The following is a 22,436-nucleotide window of genomic DNA, read 5'->3' on the forward strand; positions in this document are numbered from 1 at the left end:
GTGTAGAAAAAAAAGAATATCTGTGGAATTTTGATGGACAGTGGATTGAAATAAAAAAACAAAACCCAACCTACTTATGTCTATGCAAGTGCGCCTGCTTGAGTGTGCACCGTGTGTGCAAGTGCCGAAGCCAGAGAGCATTAGATCCAGTGTATCTGGATTGTAAGCACCTGGTGGGGCTCCTGGGAATCAAACTCAGGTCCTCTAGACAGCAGGGAACACTCCTCTCTGCCAAGCTATCTCCTCTAGACAAGCAGGAAATGCTCCTCTCTGCCAAGTCATCTCTCTAGCCCAAGAGGGAGCGGATCAAATCCATAGGTTACTCTTGAACATGTTACCATCTTTACAACATCAATTCTGTTAATCTCACACTGGTTATATCTTGCTCTATAGGTTACTCTTGAACATGTTACCATCTTCACAACATCAGTTCTGCTAATCTCACACTGGTTATATCTTGCTCTGTTGTATTTTGTCCTGTAGATAATGTATTGTTGCCTCTTTAAGAGATTTTTTGTTTTTGTTTTTGTTTTTTTTTGCTGGTTTTTAAAAAGACATAGGTATATTTTGATTTTACGGTCATAACCTGTAAGCCTCACATTTAATTCTTCGTAGTGTGATTTTCTTTTCTTTTCTTTTCTTTTTCTTTTTTCTTTTCTTTTGTTCTTTTTGGTTTTTTTGAGACAGTGTTTCTCTGTGTAGTCCTGTCTGTCCTGGAACTTATTCTGTAGACCAGGCTGGTCTCAAACTCAGAGATCCTCCTGCCTCTATCTCCTAAGTGCTGGGATTAAAGGATTTTCTTAACCTTTGCCTGTCTTATCTTTCCGACACAAGAAATGTCTGGATAATTCCTCACCTCCCTTTCTCTCTACTTTTCCTCCCGATCTGTTATGCTGCTATAATGTGGAATTTTGGTTCTACATTGTTAGATTCTGCTTTTGTTTTCTTTACTCTTTTATTCTTTTGAAACAAAGCAAATGCCAGCTGGTCTCTTATCTCTATTTTATTGTGTTTTGATACAGGGTATTGTGTATCCCAGACTGGCCTTGAAATATATATCTCCAGTAATGTCCTTGAACACCTGATCTACCTGCTCCTGCTTCTGGAGCACAGGGTCTTTAGGTGTGCACTACCTTGAGTTTTTGTGGTTTTGAGACTCAAACTCAAGGCTTCATCACAGCATGCAAACATTCTGCAAAATAATTCATGTTCTTAGCTTTGACCTTTTTCTCTTTATTGTTGTGTTTTGCTTTTTTGAGACAGGGTTTCTCAGTGTAACCAGCCCTAAATGTCCTGGACTCATTTTGTAGACTAGGGTGGCCTCAAACTCACAGAGATCCACCTACCTCTGCTTCCTGAGTGCCCCAGTGACCTTATTCACATTTATTTTATGCATATGAATGCTTGTCTGAATGTATTGTCTGTGTACCATGTGTGTGCAATACCTTGAGAGGCCAGAAGACATTGGACCCCTTAGGACTGGAGCCTCCATGCATTTGCTAGGAATCGAACCCTGGTCCCTGGAAGAGCAGCTAGTACTTTTGACCTCTACAGACTCAGTATGTCTTCTCTCTTTTGTGATGACTCCTGCACTTGAGCCTAGTCTGACTTGAATACTGACTCCAGTTGTGACTGCAAGTTTGATTTGGATAGTGTGTTTTAAGAGCTTAAATGCCTGAGTAGCTACTTTGTTCTTTTTTCTTTCTTTCTTTCTTTTTTTTTTTTTTTTTTTTTGGTTTTTCGAGACAGGGTTTCTCTGTATAGCCCTGGCTGTCCTGGAGCTCACTTTGTAGACCAGGCTGGCCTCAAACTCAGAAATCCTCTGCCTCCCGAGTGCTGGGATTAAAGGTGTGCGCCACCATGGCCGGCTGCTACTTTGTTCTTAACTTGTATACTTCTGTTGAGTGACAGGCAGTCTGGGAATCAGGTTCTTGATTTGCATGTAATTACTTTTGTTGGCATGCATGAGGAGCCTGGTGCCATGTTGGTCTGGACTCTCCTCACTGCTCTGTGGTTCTCTCAGGCTCTCCCTTCCCTCTCACCTGGTACCCCAAACTGCCTTTGGGGTGAAGTCTTGCCCCTCAGGAGCTCTCTGCTTGCTGCGGACCTTTCTTTTCCCATAGTCTCCACTGGCTGCTACCCCTTGGCCGGGTCCTTGTGACCGAGTATAGTGTTAACAAAACAGATTTATTGATAGTTTCAGACTTGGAGTAAAGAAGGAAGAGGTGGGGCTTTGTGGTTCCGTGGCTCCCCCTGTGCTGGGAACCCTTAGGCTGAGGTTGACCTCATGAAATTCTCAAATCTCCAGCTGTGTGTGTGTGTAGAAAGGTTTTTTCCCCCAATGGGTAGGGCTTCTCCTAAGTTTTTTTTTTCCTCCTTGTGGTCTACTTCTTCTGTCTGTCCAAGTGTCCAAGCTTGAGTGTCTGAGAGGTATCACATGCCATATCTTGGTTAATCTTCGTGGCATCCAATTACTGCTTTGTCCCGGATGCCTCCACAAAGGCCCAAGGGCCAAAAAATAAGGCTTATTTCTTGAGTAGTGAAGATCTGGCACCAGAAGTCAGCAAGTCCCTGGTGGCACTGCTGTGTGCTCCACTCTGTCCTCGACTGAGTCCCAAACCATTGATGTTCCCACTTCCTGCAGGGAGGTGGGAGGCACAGAAATTACCACAGCAGGGGACCAGGTCTCAGAGAAAGCACACGCTTTTGCCAGTAGAAGAATAAGCCAGAATATTACCTAACATGCACAGCACATAGTGCGAGGCTGGTACTTCTGAGCCTGGGTGGGGAGGGACACGTAGTAGGACTCATTTCCGTGTACTACACATCAGGGTATGAATGAGGACTCATCAGGGACTGTGGGGAACTCAGCCTGGGACACGGAAGGATCTTGAGAAGGATCACAAGAAATGTGGGCCTGAATATGGAGTGGGCAGAAAGCATAGCTTTGAGGTGTCAGGAGGAGGGATGGAGACCCCGGGGACAGACACAAGGTGTGTTGTTGCTGGGTGGGGTCTAGCAAGCAGTGTTTCAGATGACGAGGGCTCTGAGATGACAAGGGCTTGTGGGCTGCCTGCTTTCTTTCAGGAAGTTGCTTCTGAAATGACAGGGGAAACGGAGTAGAGTTACTTCTCTGTGATGGGAGCTGAAGGTCTGGGGCAGCTCAGTTGATGCCCACCAAGCCTGGCAACCGAACCAGCACCTGAAGAGAAGTAGACCCCCATCTACCTAATTCACAGCTGGGGAATGAGGTCCAAGGACCAATAATAAGGCTCCTTTGTGGAGTTGGAAAGGCCCTGGTAGCACCTGCTGTATACTTGGATCTGCCATTGGCCGAGTCTTAAGACATAGACGTCTCTATTTCCTTTAGGGAAGTGGAGAAGACAGAAATTTGCCTCCTGGGCTTTGTCCCATTGCTGTCCTCTGCTAGAACAAAACTTCTGCTACTGCACAGGGCACAACTGCCAACATGGCCGATTTGCACACTAAGTGACAGCAGACACTGCAGAGCCACTATAAAGGAAAAAAGAACAATTGGGTACTGCTGGCTTGTCTCTGGTAGATTCTTTACCTCAAATACTGACTTCCTGCTCATGAACAAGTCATCTTTTTTTTTATTTCTTTTTTTTATTACATATTTTCCTCAATTACATTTCCAATGCTATCCCAAAAGTCCCCCATACCCTCCCCCCCTGAACAAGTCATCTTATAAGTTGAAAATATTGGATCCTGACCCGTCTATTTCCCAGCTGTTTGTAGTTCCTTGTCGACTGTTGGGGCCGGCCTGTGGCTCCCATGTCCGGTTGGAGCCTGGGAGGCAACCGGAGCTGAAAGAGAAGAGGGAACCTAGGCGGGTCGAGAAATAATGGAAACCAAGACAACTAGTCTGTTCAAGGCTCAAATGTTTAATGGCGGATGCGCTTCTAAAGGAGGGGAGAGGCCCATTCCCGCCAATTCATCCTTGGAGCCCAGCTGCAAGTGACCACGTGCAGGATAGGGTGCTAGGCAAACTCCCAGCAGGTTGCAGTGGCTGAACAATAGAGTGATCTAGGGAGGCTCCATCCTAGATAATCTCCTTAGTGGCAGCAAAGTCGAGGTCTGGCTCAGCCAGCTTCAGGCTGGGTGGAGGTTACAGTCGATCATTTTTATTTGGGATTTTTTTTTTTTTTAAAGCATGCAGTTGATAGCATTAACTTTGTCTCAGACTTGCAATGGTTGGTCAGGCACAAACTTAGTCTCAGGGCTCACTGTTAGGCTCTGGATCTGCAGCCATCTTAGCCAGGTTCTCTTCATGCTGAGGGAGGAATCTTTATGGATGACCCCTGGCTGAGCAACGCCCTGCCCACGAAGGCCTGCAGGAAGGGCCTACCAATGCTGTGTGACTTGGCTCTTCTGAGATATCAGGGGTGGAGCTGACGGGGAAGCTGGGTCAGCCTGGGCAGGCCTGGATGGAGGACAGAGGGCCAGAGTTTAGGTTTAGAAGGAGACCTCATGTCTTAGAGGCATCACTGAAGTCTGAAGATACACATTTCCTAAGGGAGACTGGTGATGCTGTCTACGCGGCCACATGGACCCAAGAATGGCCCAGACAGGTGGGACTTGGGGCTGCAAGTGAGAGGGGACAAGGGACAAGTCTTGCTGGGGCTTATTAACAGAGGTCTTAGCAGTCCTATGGGGGTTTTAACCATATAGGTTCCAGGAGGCACCTATGGCCTCTGACTAGGGATCTATCTAAATGGCAGGCTGGGCTCTTCGGTGCTAACAACTCCAGTGACTTACGTGGCTGTTTCAGGCTCTGGTACTCCTGGGATTGTTTCAGACTTTGTTGTCACTGTCACCTTAGTGACCACAGGTCAGTGTCATGGTGCACATGGTCTCTGTGATGGCCATGGTAGAAGCTTGGGGCAGTGGATGGGGGCACAGAGATCAACCTGGGTAGGGGAGGCTGAACTGGGGACTGGCTGGCAGTACGGGAGGCTCTGTGGAGAGTTGAATGGAGCTGTGGTCTGGGTTGAAGGGTGCCCCTCTCCATTGGATTCTCTGACACCCTGTTTCCCAGGTGCACAGAGCAGGGCTATTTGTTAAGTCCCCCATTACACCACTGCTGTTGGTCACCTGTCCTCTGTGCCCACCTTATTCTGTTGGCAACAGGGATGGAACAGAACGCAGGAGACAAGTGGGGGCAGCTGAGAGTCTGGAGTAGATGCAGGCCAGCACACACATATTGACTTTGCTCTTGTCCTGGTGTTTCAGCAGACAGGGACAGAGCAGCTCACCACATATCAGCTGGGTACCCATACTTCAGTCTCCCTACCCACAAATGGGAAAGTGAGGGTTTCTGCCCCAGGTGCAACACTGGGAGCTGGGCTGGCCCCAGGTGTGGGATAGTGCTGTGGTCACTTCATCAGGCCCCAGGAGGGGCCTCTGAGACAGGGGCAAGTCCAGGAGAGCTACCACTTTATGCTGCTCTCACTGAGAGCTGCATCGACAGGGTCCCCGTAGAGCTGGGCCCTTAGGAACATGGCCATCTAGAATGGGTAACGTTGTTGCTGCTGGCTCTTCACCTGCATAGATGAGCTGCTCTGTGTGGGGTGTCGTGCTGAGGCAGGAGAGCTCCCCTACCCCCACAGTGCCTTGCCTTGCTCTCACAGACACTGGGCACAGAACCCTGGAGGGCTGAATCCCTGCCCTCTTCAGGTAGGAGCTGGCTAGAAAGAAGCCCTGGTCAGTCGGAGGAGGAACACAAAGCAACAAAAACAAGTGCTTTTGTTAATGTATTTGTGTGTTTATTTAATTTTTCCTGGCCAGGCGGCTCCAAGGCAGGTACCTCCCCACCCCCAAGCTTTGTTTCTGATGTCAGGGTACCTGGCTAGGGTTGGTGACAGATTGCAGAGCCCTGTGGGGGAGCTTACAGAGGAGGAATCCCACCCACCCAGAAGCACCAAGGGGGAATTTGAGTACCACAGGAAGAGTGCTGGGGAGTTGGGCGGGGTGTGGGGGCCAGCAGGACTGCTGTAAGCTCTGCTGAAACAAGGCACGGGGGACTGCAGGCAGAGGGGTTCACTGGTACTGGTTGGGGATGCATGGCGTCTTGCGGTTGCTGTAGGACATGTCTTCATACACTACGCACGGAGATTCCTTAATCCCTGAGGCACACAGTTTCTTGATCTGAAAAGATAGCCTGTTGTCACCCAGGCACTGGCCAACATGGTGACCTGGGCAAAGTACCCCTGTCTCCAAGTAACCCCTTTATTCAACAACACACAGCTTTCCCAGACCCGGGGGAATGATCAGTTTTCATCCACCTCTGGCAGAATCAACGGCAGGGAGGGCCCAGGGCAAACAGTCGAGTGGTTAGAAGAGCTGACCATTGTCAGGACCTTTCTCACACAGCACATGGTGACTCAAAGACATTAACTCCTATCCCAGAAGTTCCGAATTCCTACATTCACACAGGTCCACGCACATAGTGCACACACACACACACACACACACGCATGCACACACAGGCACATACACATGTTCACACACTCATTTTGGGGCCTGGTTAGAAGCCCCACTTTCTCCCTCTCGGCTTCACTCTCCCATTCTGTGTCCCTGAGAGATGCCTCACCCAAGGGTTCTCTGCATCTTATCATGTGCATCCTGACTGATCTCTGCCTTAAGCCTGTGATAATAGCCGTAGGCTCACACTGACCTGTATCTTCCTCAGCATGCTGCACACCACCCCAAGGAGCAGCCCGGTGAAGAAGAAGCCTACAGCAATGGCAGCTGGGAAGGAAAATGATGTCTGCAGAGGTTCCTGGGATCTGTATGCTTCTTGGGATGATTTTTCTGGGAAAATGAACACAAAGCCATTGGTAGGAGAGGACACAAGCAGGTGAGGTGGGGATCCTCATTGGAGGCCTTGAGGTTCAAGCCAGGTGTGGGCACCATTAGGAGGTTTCCAGGAAGAAATGGGCTCTGAGCAGACAGCTCCAACAAGTGCAAAGAAGGTCTCTAGCAGCCAGTGGGCTCCTGGCCTGGCCAACAGTCAGATGGGCACATCCTTACCTTTCACCACAACCGTGGTGAACAAGCCACGGGCACTGACTTTCCTGACAGCCTCGCAGGTGTAGTCTCCAGTGTCTGCCAGCTGGAGGGAGCTTATGGTGATGGTCAGGTTCTTCTGGGAACCAGAGAAATTAATTCGGCCTGAGAAGGTCCTGTCTACTGTGGGCTCCTGCCGGTCTTCAAAGTAAATCACATTGTAAGCCTGAGGCCAGATCTTCTTCATTAAGATCCCTTCCAGGTGCCCTCTTGTAGAGCAGGTGATGTTGACAGAATCCCCCTCAGAGGCAATCGTGAGTCGGGGGGACTGGTGTACGTCTGTGAAGAACCAGCCAGTTAGCACCAAGCTGGCGCACAGCACACGGTGACTCAAACACGCTAACACGTATCTCAGAGGCTCCACAGATCCTACATTCATGTATGTCCTTGCACACTCTTGAGCATCTCTCACAGCACCCGCACCCGCATGCTCACACATGCTGTCTCATTTTGCTGTGCACAGGGGCTGCACTCTCTACACCTCCAGGTTTCTTTCTCCCATTTTGTATTCCTGTGAGATGCCTCCTCCATCACACCCCTCTCTGCAGAAATGCTATAGGAACTTGGCAACTTTGTTGCATCTCAACACAAGGACTTCCCTTTTGACTACTCCCCACCCTGGCTGTACTCTTTCTTTCTCTTTTAAGTGAGTCAGTCACTCCCAGACAGCCATAGTCCTATCTCCTCTTTGCCTACTCTTTCCGATGCTGGTTTCTTCATCACCCTCCTTCCCCCCATCATTTCTAGGCATCCAGAGCCTGTGGCTCTGCGCAAGGGGCACATGTTGACTTGTTCATGGGATACTCACTCTTTCAGATTCCAGCCCCGTTTGCCGTGCCTGGCACCCACACCACCCACTTTCCTGTAGGCAAGACTGAGTACAAACCTCAGCATCTCACAGAATGAACACTATGCTGGTTTTGCACAAGAATTGTGCCTGGGAGCCTGAGCCTCCCATAATCTTATTGTAGATCTTTTACACCTTACCACAAGACTTCCCACAGACAGCTGCTCTGAAAGGGAACTGAAGAACACAGTTCTCACAAGCACCAAGGGTAGATGTTAGTCCTGTAAACTAAAGCTTTCAAGTCTCTGCTTTTCCACGGAGCTGGGACTATTCCAGGTCTAAGACTAAGACTTGGGGAAGTCAAGTCAGGGCCAACCCTTCCCCAGGTGGGTGTGTGAGATGCTCTCTGGGAGCCCTGCTACAGGGATGCTTACCTTGGGCATCCAGGGGGCCAGGCAGGATTCCGGCCAGTGTAAGCAGCAAAGCCAGCACTGCCTGCTGAGTCATGACGCCCAAATCCAGGTGATCTGAGCCAAATCAGCCACTCTGGCTACAACACATTACTGAGCACTGTGAAAGTTCACACCAAAAACCCTGAGAGGAAGAAACAGGGGTGTGGCAGTTCAATGCGATTGGTGGTGAAGCTCCGAGGGAGGGCTTCCTGAAGATGAAGGTGGAGCTTGGTGGGCAGGGAACACAACAAGCCAGGTGGAGGAAGCCACCTGACCCCAACTGTCCTCCCTGGCTGGTTGGCTGGCCCACATCTTTATCATCTTTAACCAAGAGTCTCCACAGGAGACGTCAAGAGGAAGAAGAAATAAGAACTAGTCCTGTAACCTGGAAGAAAAATTAGAGGGACTTAAAGGTTTAGAGGCCGGGAGGGAGTTGAAGTTTCCTCTGGTCTTTTGTGTCATTTTCTGCTGGGATGTGTTCAGGTCTGTGGTCTCACCTGTTGTCTGGACACACTGGGGTTTCAGCCTGACACAGCATACCCAGTAGCCTTGGCTGTGGTTGCCTTGGCGGCCTGGGTGATCCTTCCTTAGAAGCATGATTGAGCCAGATCTGCTAGGCCAAAGGGCGGCTAGGAGCCCCTTCAATAGCAATCTGCCTTCTGGGACAAAACCGAGGGCCCTGTGTCTGGTTCCCAGGTTGGGGGAGAGCTAGGACTCTTGTCAACCATGAGTTTTATTGCTGGTACCAGAGCCAGTGTGTCACACTGAGGGGTGAGTTTGTGTGTGTGTGTGTGTACAGTGTCACATAGGGACTCAAAGCAGTTCCTCCGGGGTCCTACTCTAAGGGGGAAGATGCTCCCCCTGTAGGTGGGTTTGGAATGCTATGGTGTAGACAGGGGTGCCATGCGGGGTACTTGAGGGCACATGGGAGAGGGACTCAGGTAAAGGAAGGTCAAAGTTGGAAGATTTTAGGAACAAAGGGTTGGGGAGGGACAGGTCACCTGTGGTAACACAGGGACAGCAGGTATGGAACTGTGCAGCCTGAGAATATTGGAGAGAAATACGAGGGGAGCTGGGTCAGGTGGGCAGTAAAGAAATCAGCACCTAGCCCCCAGGGGAGAAGTTCATGGAAAGACAGACTTTACAGGGAAGTAAGAACAGTCAAAGACCTAGACCTAGTCTCCTTCCTAGGATGCCCGTGGCCACACCAGGGGCACATGGACTGGAGTGCTGCCACCTCTGCAGGGCTGACCTTGATGTGGTCTTCGTGCATCGACACTTTTGACTGTTTGGGGCACCATGCCTCAAGTTTCAGAGATCATAGACACACAGGGCCCTATGGGCTGTGCCTAAGGGCTCCAGGGCTCCAGGAGGAGGTGATGACCCAAACCCCAGTGCATTTATTTTGATTGAAGAGGCACAGACTCTGTGCATCTGGGTGCTGGGCGGTAGCATCAGATGCACTGTGGTTGTGACTCTGGAGGCCACTGTCATCAGGCAGGGTCTTCTCCACTGGGCCATCTCTCCAGCTCACCAGGCAGCGTCTTTAGCTCGGGGCTTCATTTTCAGGTCTCAGCTCGAGTGGTTTTTGTTGTTGTTGCTGTTTTGTGAGATAAGGTTTCTCTGTGTAGCCCAGGCTATCCTGGAACTCACTCTGTAGACCAGGTTGGCATCAAACTCTGAGACTCACCTGCCTCTGCCTCCCAAATGCTGGGACTAAAAGCATGCACCATCAGCCAGGCTCAAATGATATTCTGTGGGTTTGTTTCTAACAATCATATCTTCCAGAAGTTGACTGTTTCCTTGGTTTACTGTTCTCGTTTAATGATCAGAATCACAGATGCTTATCTGAAGACTGGGTTATGGAGTATGTAGGAGGCAAACTCACCCAAGTTTGGATTACAATAAGACACGATATGGGTCCAAGAGAAACAGAGGGTGGAGATGGAGATGAGGGAGGGTGAGGATCTGTAGAGAGGTCCCTGGGGAGAGCAAGCTCCAGAAATTCTTTGTTCCTTAGGGCTCCCTGTAAGGCAGGTCAACTCTGCCCCCTTGTGGTGAGAGCCCAACGACAGCTGGGTCACCAGAGTTTATTACTGAGTCATGAAGTCTCCTGAAGAAAAGCTGGCGTGGTGTGGCCCTTGCAGACACTGCAGAGGATTAGGGTGTGGAGAGGCTCTGAGATGAGTGATTCAGCTGAAGGCACGATGCCCAGTTGTGTGCTCTCTCTCCCTCTCCTCCCTCCTCCTCCTCTACCCCTTCCCCCTTTCTCCCTTTCTCTCCCCACAGTCTCACTGGATCATCCTGGCTGGAATAAAACTCCCTATGTAGATCAGAGACACCCCCCTGCCTCTGCCTTCCAAGTGCTGGGATTTAAAGATGTGTACCACCGCCTATAAATGGCAGAGGCAGTGGACCCTGAAGGTCAAGTGATGTGAGGAGTAAAGCCTGGGGCTTTCAGGGGTTGCACTTTTTTTTTTTTTTCTTTTTAGCAGCAGCTGACTTTCCAGCAGTGCTGGGTAAGTCTGTCTCTTATTTACTGTGGCTTCACTCTAATGTGCGGCTTTGCTCTGTGGGCTCCTTTTCTCTGAATTTTGCTGTGCGTGTGAATGCATGGCCACACACAGGTTCCATCATAGACGTGTCCAGTGTCCTTGAGCAAAACATTGCATGGCTATTTCTCAGAACCTAAATGAATGAAACTTTCCCTCCCTGAGTGTGGTGGAGGGAGGTTTAGAAGTCTCTGGAAGCTAAGCAGGAAGCTCAGAAAGTTGTAAGATTCAGGAGGCTCCTCTCCAAAGTTATAGAAGCAGAAAAAAAAATGCTATGGAAAAGACTCTAGCCAGGCATCGGTGGTGCACACTTTTTTTTTTTTTTTTTTTGGACAGGGTTTCTCTGTATAGCCCTGGCTGTCCTGGAACTCACTTTGTAGACCAGCCTGGCCTCGAACTCAGAAATCTGCCTGCCTCTGCCTCCCAAATGCTGGGATTAAAGGCGTGTGCCACCACTGCCAGGCTGTGGTGCACACCTTTAATCCCAGCACTTGGGAGGCAGAAGAAGATGGATCTCTGAATTGAGGTCAGCCTAGTCTATAGAGTGAGTTCCAGGACAGCCAGGGCTATACAGAGAAACTTTCTCGTTAAAAGCTGACATACAGAGAGAGAGAGAGACAGACAGACAGACAGACAGACAGTGTTTTGGTAGTGGCTTCGAGTTGGGGACAGGCCCAGAGACTAATAAAACCAAAGATGAACTCAGGGAAAACAGCTGTAGAGATGCTGTGGTGAAGAGACGCAAGCTGAGGCCAATCTGTCAGAAGATGGAGAATTCTCAGAGCCACCTCTTCCTGTGGGGTAGAGAATGGATGGTCTGATTTTTTTGTTGTTGTGGTATTGCTGGTGGTCACATGCTCACTGTAATGGGACCATCTGAGAATGGAGCATCTTTGGGGGGAATCCCATGATAGCTGTCTTCCTCTGTGCGGTGTACAGTTGCACGTCCCCTTGATGAATCACAGGCTGCTCCCTGGGATGGCCAGTGAAAGATTATATTAATTGCCTTGGGAGTACCCATCTTGATTCTGGGCAGGGCCATTCCCTGAGCAGGAGATCCTGGACTACAAAAAAAAAAAAAAAAAAAAAAAAAAAAAAAAAGAAATAAAAAGGCAAATTGATCCCACGGACAGCATTTTCTGCTTCCTGTCTTCCAGTATGAGGAGACCACTGCTTCAAGCTTCTGCTGCCTCAGCTTCCCCACTGTGATGGATTCTTTGTTGAACTGCTGTGCAAGACCATCCTGAGATAGACTGCTACAGTCTTAATGAGTTCACCTGGACCCACTAGCAACACTGAATTGACTGTAGCAGCTGAGTTGTGGACTGTAGCAGCTGAGTTGTGGACTGTAGCAGCTGAGTTGTGGACTGTAGCAGCTGAGTTGTGGACTGTAGCAGCTGAGTTGTGGACTGTAGCAGCTGAGTTGTGGACTGTAGCAGCTGAGTTGTGGACTGTAGCAGCTGAGTTGTGGACTGTAGCAGCTGAGTTTGTCAACCTTCCAGTTCCCTCACAGATGGAGGGAGGGGTGGGAAGGATTGGGCTTCCTAGTCCACGTCTAGGTGTGAGTGTAGCACAGCTGAGTAGAATCTTAAGTTTGGAGGTGGTTCTCAGTGGATGTGTGGCTCCTTGCTCATATCATAGGCTGCGTATGTGCAATATATATCAGAACAAGGGTTTCAGGCTGCCCAGTGCAAACTTAGACATGAGTTGTGTGCAAGCCCAAACCAAGTGGAGTCCCAGGCTGCTAAGCTGTTCCCTATACTGCCTGTCCCATCCCTAGGGTATGTTTTTAAACCGGCAAGACTTTTGTTATCCTGTTATTTCTGTTCCCAGCCCCTTTAAGTCACTTTACCTTCTCCTAAAGGGCCACACTCTTCTCAAAGGACACATTCAACTCAACCGCTGCAGAAGACTTTCCTGGCTCTCCCCACCCTATATTCCCAGCTATGCTAACCCACTTACCTGTTACCATTCAAAGGGACTGTCCTTGTTAGAATGTCCATGGCTGTGATGAAACATTGTAATGGAAAGCAAGTTGGGGAGGAAAGGGTTTAGCTGGCTTACATGTCACATCCATCCTGTCCATCACTGAAGGAAGCCAGCAGGGCAGGAACTGGGAGGCAGGAGCTGATGCTTTGAAGGAATGCTGCTTACTGGCTTGCTTCTCCAGGCTTGCTCAGCCTGCTTTGTTATAGATCCCAGGACCACCATAGCTGGATAGCTCCACTCACGATGGGCTGGGCCCACTTTCATCAATCACTAAGAAAATGCCCTACAGGCTTGTCTATGGCCTGATTATGGAAGCATTTTGCAACTGGGGTTCCCTCCCTTGCCAGAATATGGATCCAATTAATAATTTCCCTCTACGAGCACTCCCAATGGAACCTCTATCTCACTAGAGTGCAAGCCTTGTCAGATATTGGCATTTTAATCCAGGCCCCACCTGTATTAAGGATACCAAGTATAGAGAAAAGTCCATTCCCATGGGCACGCTCATCATACAGGGACATCATTCTATTACACAGGGCAAAAAGAATCAGTCTCTGTCTCTCTTTCTCCCATCTTTCTCTCAAGCACCCCTAACTCCGAGGCAGCACATAAACATACATAGGTCTGTGCCTTCCACATGTCTGACAGACTCTGAATAAATAAAAATTCAACACTCAAGCTAGTTCTTAACTGTCCGGTCTGCTTTCTATTGTTATAAAGATTAGGACCAAAAACAACCCAGGGAGGAAAGAGTTTATGTGGCTTGCAGGTCCTGATCACAGCCCATCACTGAGGGAAGCCAAGGCAGAAAATCAAGACAGGAACTGAAGCTGAGCTCACAGAGGAATGTGGCTTTCTGGCTTGCTCCTTAGCTCACTCAACTTGCTTTTTCATACAACCTAGGACCTCTCTCCAGGGTGGCACTGTCCACAGGAGGATGTGTTGTGTTTTATAAACAAGAAAAAGAAGCCAGGGATGTGTTTGGTGGAGGTGCGCTATGGTGTGGAAGAAGAGGGGTGCCTCTGTGGGCCCATGCTGAGACATCCCTTCCCCCTCAGTTTATTTAGGGCATGAGGAGGGGAGCTGCAGGAGAGGGAGGGAGAGAGAGAGAGAGAGGAGGGGAGAGGGGAAGGGGAGAGAAGGAGAAGGAGGAGAGAGGTGGGTCTTGTGTACGTGGAGGGGGGAGGGGAATGAGAGGAGAGGGGACAGAGGGGGAAGAGAGCAAGAGAAGAAGGAAGAGGGGGGCCAGTAGTGCCCCCTTTTGAGACAGGGTTTCTCTGTATAGCCCTGGCTGTCCTGGAACTCACTTTGTAGACCAAGCTGGCCTCGAACTCAGAAATCCACCTGTCTCTGCCCCCCAAATGCTGGTATTAAAGGTGTGCCCCACCACCGCCTGGTTAGTAGCCCCTTTTATAGTGAGTTGGGCACACCTGGCTATTGCCAGGTAACTGTGGGGCAGAGCCTAAAAAGAAATGCCATCAGATGGGCCCTCTCACATCAATCATTAATCTAAAACACACACCCTCAAAGGCTTGCAGACCAATCTGAGAGAGGCAGTTTTTTCAGTTGAGGTTCCCTCTTCCTTTCTGACTCTAACTTGTGTCAAGTTGACAAACAATTCACCAGCACACAACTTGTCCTGGCTTGTCAACTTGGCAAGATTGTATCCGCTGCTCTCAAAAGGCCCTTCAAAGTCCCACCCTTTCTAGTGGGTAACAGTGAGTCCAATTGTGTTGGTTTGAATGAGAGTGGGCTCCCACTTTCTGCAGCCTATTCAGAAGAAGAGTCTCATGTCTGCCATTGATTTGACCTTGCTCAAATGTGAATACTTGAATACTTAATCAATAGACTGGGAAGTACTAGGAGGTGTAGCCGAGTCCCAGAAAGTGTCACTAGAGGCAGACATTGAGGTTTCAAGTGTGGAGCCACTCACAATGTGTTATTTGCTTCCTGCGTATGAGACAGGAGCTCTCATCAGCTGCTCCAGCCACCTGCTGCGGTGCCTTTATGATGTCATAAAACATAAACGAATTAAACTCTTTATGTTTTCTTGGTTATAGTATTTTGTCACAGCATTATAAAAGTAACTAATGTTAGGTTTCAAAGAAACCCAGGACAAAATGGCTAACTGAGGTGCCTATTGACAAATCAAAGGGGAAGCTGAGAGAGCCAGGCTCTCTCTCAGCAAGTACCTGTTACTCCTGGCTCCTCAGCACTTCTTTCTGGTCCTCTTGGTCTTATTTTGGCCTCACTCCTGGACCTCTCTTCATTCATTTGACCTCTGTCTCCTCTTTTCTCTCTGTTCTCTTCTTCCTTTCCTCCCCTCACCCCGCAGCCATCTCCTCTCTCTTGGCCTTGCAGATGTCTCTGGCTGTTCTCTCCCTCATCTCTACAATAACACTTCCTTAGGTCATGTCCTGAAGGAACTGAGATAGCAGAATAAACTCTATTTTGTTTTAAAGACTCCATTCTAAGTTAAGTTGTCCTTAGAGAGACATGCCTCGCCCACCCCCCAGGTCTGAGGAAAATCATGAAATGTCCCTGGCAGTTGCAAAATAGACATAGAAGCTGCAGCTAGCCGAAAACAACAGAGTGGGCTAAGAAAACATAAGTCTTTCTTTTTCATATTTGCTCCCTCCTTATGCTTTAACTAGGTGCTATAACCAATTAGCTTAAAAGCCAACATTCCTTTACCCTCTCATATAATGCCAAGACTTGAAAACCCCCACTTTTGTTTTTTTTCTTTATAAATCCCTTCCCCTAGACCTCAGGGCTCCTCTCCTCTCCTGTTACATTAGAAAGTTTTGGGTCCTGAGCTCGAGCTTAAATAAAAACTCTCATGTGCTTACATCAGAGTTATGGTTCCTGGCGGTCTCTTTGGGGCTTTCACAATCTGGGCACACCAGTTCAATCTATTCTAGGAAAATCAAACAGTCTTAGCACCACAATGCCGAATCCTTCCATTTCAAGCTCTCCTTGGAGTGGTCTTGATTTCTAGGTATTTCTTTCATGCCCTGGCTTTGACTCTTGTTAAATTTACTAACCCTGGGTTGGAGAGATGGCTCCATGGTAAGAGTGTTCCTGCTCTTGAAGAAAACTCAGTTTTGGTTCCTGACATCTGTTTGCTTTTCTTTATACAGCCCAGGACCACCATCTAAGAGGTGGCAGCACCCTCAGTGAATTGGGCTCTCCCACATAAATTATCAATAAGGAAAATGTACCAGAGGCTATCCCAAGGGCCAGTCTTGTGGAGCCATTTTCTCAAATGAGGTTCCCTCTTCTTAAATGACTCATTGGTATCAAGTTGACATAGAACCAGCCGGCACATCCTTCTTGGGTGGCTCAGAATTAATGTGGGAATGGGTACCAGAAGCGTGAAATTAGATTGGCTTCTCATGTTTATCATAACTTGTCAGTGAATTTGGCTACAGGATTAGCTATATAGTAGCAGCTCCTGAGGCCTTCAGGACCAGGTGGATCCAAAACTGCCATGCCTGGTCCTTGCCAGGCTCAAGGAGGGGAAAGCTGAGTCTATGCCAATTCATCAGGGGCAGTCCCAGCTGCAGCTAGAAGAACAGACATCTGATTTAGGAGAGAGCAGATCTGAGAGATGGTGTCCTGGAAAGGCCTTGGGTCTGACTTTCCTGGTTACTGGTTCTCCGTGGTCCAATCACCTGCATAATTCTCCTTTTTGAATTTTGCATACTTAACCCTCCTGTACAATGACATCTTGCAGATTACAGACCATAAAGCTCCGGCTACTACTGTCTCAGGTCTGTCGAGCACGATCACTGCCCAGCCTCAATCTCTTTCAATAACTAGTCCTTCTCCCTCCAAAATGCAGCTCAAACCTTGTATGCTTTACGGTTCTACGACCCCATGTCAGATAAGCAAAACCAGAGTATTCCAAGGCCTCTGTCCACTCCACAGCTGTTCAGAATAAGGGAGCCTCATCTCTGCCGCTGATTTGACCAGAGGGTGTAGGATTTGAGGGTGTGTGTGTGTGTGTGTGTGTGTGTGTAGAAGCCAAGAGGTCAAAAATAAAAACAAACGCTCACTCTAATTTCCTGCTTGCTCAGACAATGGGTGTTTGGTGTTTCCTGAGCGAGTGGTGATGCCTTATGTGAACAATTATAGCTAACTCCTAATGACCCTTGACCCTTGACATCTAACCTTGGTGCTTACAAAAATCACTACTTAAGAAGACAGTGAGAGGCTGGAGAGACAGTTCAGTAAGTTAAGAGTGCTTTGCTGCTTTTTCAGAGAGAGTTTAGTTCCCACATCATATATCACAAGTGCTTGCAATTCCAGCTGCAGGGATCAGATACCCCCTTCTGGCTTCTGTAGGCACTGCATTCACATGCTTAAACCCACAAGCACATTAAAGATAACATCTTTAGTCAGCATGATAGGACACACTTTTAATATCTACACTTGGGAAGCAGAGGCAGGTGGACTTCTGTGAGTCTGAGGCCAGCCTGTTCTATTTAGTGAACTCCAGGCCAGCCAGGGATACCTAGTTTGATTTTGTATAAAATAAAATAAAATGGCTTGGTGGTTCAGAGCACTTGTTGGGTAAGAGCCATACCCAAGGAACAGGTTCTTTTCCTGGAATTCTGGGAGTTGTAGTTTTCAGAAAATAACAAATTCATATAGGAAATATGGTGGCCATATGGTTTTGTTTATAAAAAAAATCCCTTTGACATGTATCTCATAGCTACTCACTGAGAAACAATGGAGGGACCTTACCAGAGTCCATTTTTCTGGTTAGTACTTCATTAAAGCTTGCTTCAAATTTGGCTCAAAATTGTAATGCTGGTTTTTCTCTTGCCAATCTCAAAATTAACAACATTTGGAGGCCCCAGTGAGATAAGAAAAACCATTCCACCCCAAATTCTGGAGCTTGGCTCTTCACTTTGGCTCCAGGGACCCCCTGCAAGTGAACAGCCAGGCTTGAAAAAGGAGACAGGAGGATTTTAAAACAGGTCTCCAAAGATACTTTTGAACTGGGATGGCTCTTTTTATGGTAACTCATGTCCTGTCTTAAAACAAGGTTTATACAGCGAGGATTGAAAAACAATGTTTGTTTTAGAGTTGGGAAAGGTGCGCTGCTGTGCATTCATATATGGAAGCACACCTTGCTGGCAGCCAAGCTCTGTAACCGAGTCACCAGGTGGCATTGCTTTTAGAGACTCTGAGTTGTTTGCGCTCTTGGAGCTTGGTTCTGCCTCACAGACTGTGGTTATGACCCGTGCCTTCTCTTTTGAAATAAGAAGGCACTTCATTTTGGTATTGCAGGAACACACAGTTGAGGGACTTTAAACTATTTTTTCTTCAAGACAGGATCTCACTATGTAGCCCTGGAACTCCCTTTGTAGATTAGGCTGGCCCCAAACTCACAGAGGTCTGCCTGCACCTGCCTCCCAAGTGCTAGGATTCAAGGTGTGCACCACTACCACCCAGCTGAGATTTTAAACTTCTTTAAGAAGAAATTTTGGAGTTTTACAAAAAACTTAAATGAGGAAAAAACTGAATATGTTTTTCAGGAACATCTTTAAGCTTATAAGAGTATAGGACACTTTAAATGTATAATGTACTTTTATTATATCTTTATTAATATTTTATATTGATAAATAAATAAACAAAAGGATAGAATTAGGACCACAGATATGGGCACCAAGCATTAAACACCAGAGACTGAAGTACTCTTATATTATAGCAAGATAATAAACTAAACAGTCTGGGGAAAGGTCTCTCCTTACCGAAGATCTACTCAGGCTAACAGAGATTGATTTTAGAATATATATATCCAACCTCCTTGTTTTTGCTAACATTGTTAAGCTATAGCTGTTTTGGCAAACTGAGTCAAACAAGAAACTGTTAATATTCTATAATGGTTCGCTATATAAGGACCAGGAAAATAAAGTTGCTAATCTCCTTATTGACTGTATTAATTAAAAAAAAAGCTTCAAACCAGAAATTGTCATTTTTATCAAACTGTTAAAGATGATTAAGATAATAGGTTCAGAACTATACTTATGGCCCTGCTGGGCACTAATGTAATTAATTGCAGGGAAAACAGCACCCAGTCTCTTGTATACACTTCCTAGGCATAGCCTAAAGCAAGTAACTAAAAATATAAACAAAGGTTGCTACTTAATAGCGAATGGTCCTGGTCAGAGATCTGCTGACTATGCAATTTAAGATGCTCACTGTGACAGTGATCCCAAGTCTCCAAGAAGATAATGAGGCACACCAATCATGCTGAGTCCACCTGGACTGTGCTAACACCAAACACTGGGCAACACTCACTCCCCCAATGTCTCACTTGCTGCCAGGACCCAGCCCAAACTGTGGGCAAGCAGGACTCTGGAGAGTTGATTGCTCTGCTTTGCTTGGACAAGGTAAGGTCGGTCCCCCGATATTCCTCCTCCACAGAAAAGCTGCTCATCTTCTGTGCCTACAGGCCAAAGACTGATGCCGCCCTGGTACTTCTGCCCCCAGCGCCATGGGAACCACGGGAGCCTGGGAAGACTGTCTAGGTAATGGACTGGTCTCTGTCATTTTAATTGAGACATAAGCCATTTGGATTATACTTCCTGCTATGATTTATCCTATGCAGGTCTCTGATGGCGTTGACCACTAGGCTAACTGTAGCTTTGTCAGCTTAGCAGCAGCAGGCAACCAGTTCTTTTCCCTGAGGCTGCAGCTAGCTACCTTGTTAATGAGTCAGTTCATTAGTTAGTTAAAGCGAGTCAATCTCTTGTTAAGAAAAGGCAGACAGACAGGTTTGCCTTGCTAATAGGCTTCATATTAAAGGATAAAGAGATTTACTTGGCAATGACTGTTTTCAATAATAACTACTCATGTCTCTGATAAATAATTAGATTTTTTTTCAAAAAAGGCTTAAAGGTCCATGCAAGTTCTCAAGGGCTCAGAAAATGATTTAAGATATATAAATGCAAGTTCTGATGGTATAAAATAATTTAATAATTATTAATAATTATGCCTACAGGTATATAAATATTGGGAAATGTTTTAGATTTCTGGTTTTTTTTTTCCCCAAGACAGGGTTTCTCTGTATAGCCCTGGCTGTCCTGGAACTCACTCTGTGGCCCTGGCTGTCCTGGAACTCATTTTGTAGACCAGGCTGGCCTTGAACTTAGAAATCTGCCTGCCTCTGCCTCCAAGTGCTGGGATTAAAGGTGTGTGCCACCACTGTCCGGCTCATGCTTTAGATTTCTTTTCCCTCCCTCTACATTATTGTTATACTAAGATTTCAAAGGTTCAGCGTTTTAACATTGATCAATGGAGTTCTGATAAACTGGTAGAGTATTGACTACCTACTATTGAGTCACAAGCTCAAGATTTTAAATTTCCTTTGATTGTATGATTATAGACTAAAAGGGCACTTCTCATTCACTTAAAAACGTGTATCTTGACCTCTAGACAGAGAAAGAAATGTCCATGTTTTTAAACCCAAAGCTGTAGCTGTTGCTAGGACTCAAAGGTATGAGTCTATCTCAGCTGGTTTACAGTGTGGACTTCAGTAGAGATTAATTTTAATATATTTAAAACTTCTTTATCTCTCTCTTTTTAAAAATTTTTATTTATTTGTTTTATGTATATGAGTACACCATTGCTCTCTTCAGACACACCAGAAGAGGGCATCAGATCCCATTACAGATGGTTGTGAGTCACCATGTGGATGCTGGGAATTGAACTCAGGACCTCTGGAAAAGCAGTCGGTGCTCTTAACCACTGAGCCATCTCTTTAGCCCCTTTATCTCTTTTGTAAACTAAAAATTCATGCTAACTTAGGGGGTCAAAGACATCATAAGACTTGAATGCACCTGTCACATGTCAAGTCAGTGGATTCCAGATGAGCACAGCCCAAGTTTCCCCACATGTCTGTTCCCAAGAGTGGGATTTCTCTTTTCCCAGGTCCTGGGACTCCATCCCTTCCCCAGTGACTTGGACTGTGGGCCTGAAAGTTCCAAATGTGAGATTTCCCCTTAAGCTCCCAATTTTTAACTTGTGTTCTGGTCTATATTTGTCTCCACAGACTTCCACTTGGCTGACAGACACCACCCAGGAGTCAGCTGCAGACTGCAAACTGCTGAGCCCTGGACTGAGAGTTGATGTAAGCCAGTCCAGCTGATGTGATCCAGTCCAGCTGATGTGATCCAGTCCAGCTGATGTGATTGCTCCGTGTCTCTTCAGCTGGGTCAGCTAAGCAAAGATGCTTCTGATGAGTTCCCCACTGCCCAGCCTCTGCTGAGCCATTCAGCCTTCCTGGGCCCTGACAATGATGCCCTAATTTCAACTGCAATTAGTTAGAAAATTGAACACGATGTCCCTGGTCCCCTAAAAGGTTGAAATGCCAAGTCAAAAGAAGACATCCTGGCATAGGGGACAAAATGGCTACCTGTAATGCCAACTGGCATACCAGGAAAGTGGGCTCAGATTTATCAACAGGTAGATTCATTAATTGAAACAGTTCTACAACACGATTGGGCTCTTGGCCTGCTTTATACAGAGCAAAGAGGTATTATTATATGACTTTAAGAGGAAATTATTGTTTCTACACGAGCCATTCAGGATTATAATCTGAGTATACTCAAGGAAGCATTACAAAAAGGGGACCCGAGATACCTGGTCACATGGACACAGGGCCTGCTGGAGGGAGTTCAAAAGCCACCAAGAATCAGGGATCAAAGTACTAGGGAGGGGGAGATCACGTGGGCATGGCACAAGGACCTTATGGAGCCCTGTGGCTGGAGTAGAGGGGAGAGACACAGAAGGGAGCCAGGGTGCCTGGGCAGTGCAGAGCAGCACTCAGTCTCAAGCAGAGAAAACCCGAAAAGAAAGAAGCCAAGGGGGAAGAAAGAAAAATCAATCTTTGTAAGATTCCTGTGGCTGCTAAGCAGTCTCTCCCACTATGAAGGGGGATCAGAGGTGACACCGGCTACCACTTTTATGCATCAGCAGTCTTGACTGGTTTTAGGCAGTATGTAACAGGTTTCAGAAGCCCTAGATGCATGGGTCCCAAGAACTGTCTCCAATGTGATCCAGGGTACCAAAGGAGTTGGTGGCTGGATTGGCTTGCATTGGCCCAAACCCAGCATCATAACGACACTGACCTTAGTTTAGACTAGAAGTACACCTCCCTGTGCACCTGGGTGCAGAGTCACCACCTCAGAACTGCTATGGGCCTGATCTGGACCAGGTCAAGGACAACAGGAAGCATCTTCAGCCTCAGCCTTGACCTTGAGGATTCAATGTGTAGGGCTAAGCAAGTGTTTTGTGGTTTAAAAAACATTTATTTTATATCTATGTGTGCACACGTGATTGTATGAATTTGCACCACAGGTTTGCCTGCGGAGATCAGAAAAGATGTTGCATCCCCTGGGACTGGAGTTATAGATGGTTGTATCATGTTGGCGATGGGGACCAAGCTGAGGTCCTCTGCAGGAGCACCCAGTACCCTTAATCCCTGACCCATGTTTCCAGCCCTGTCTTGTGGGTTTTTATGTTTCTCAATAACACATGTATATCCTAGCAGAC

The 22,436-nt window shown here is 47.3% G+C and overlaps 1 protein-coding gene and 1 long non-coding RNA gene across 2 annotated transcripts; one reads left to right on the forward strand and one right to left on the reverse strand.

Annotated features, from left to right (window-relative positions):
• Positions 1-5,764: 5,764 nt before the first annotated feature.
• On the reverse strand, positions 5,765-8,496 carry Cd7 (CD7 antigen). The gene is made up of 4 exons (NM_009854.2): positions 8,311-8,496; positions 7,054-7,368; positions 6,698-6,834; positions 5,765-6,168 (listed from the first exon to the last, which is right to left on the reverse strand). Exons 1-4 carry the CDS (start codon positions 8,381-8,383, stop codon positions 6,061-6,063), a joined length of 633 nt encoding a protein of 210 aa, NP_033984.1. The 5' UTR covers positions 8,384-8,496; the 3' UTR covers positions 5,765-6,060.
• On the forward strand, positions 6,701-22,435 carry Gm11775. The gene is made up of 2 exons (XR_880372.3): positions 6,701-6,880; positions 20,935-22,435. It is a non-coding gene; the product is annotated as a predicted gene 11775 (long non-coding RNA).
• The last annotated feature ends 1 nt before the right edge of the window (position 22,436 follows it).

Source organism: Mus musculus, chromosome 11 (genome assembly GCF_000001635.26).
Source record: "Mus musculus strain C57BL/6J chromosome 11, GRCm38.p6 C57BL/6J".
In the NCBI taxonomy this organism is placed as follows: domain Eukaryota; kingdom Metazoa; phylum Chordata; class Mammalia; order Rodentia; family Muridae; genus Mus; species Mus musculus.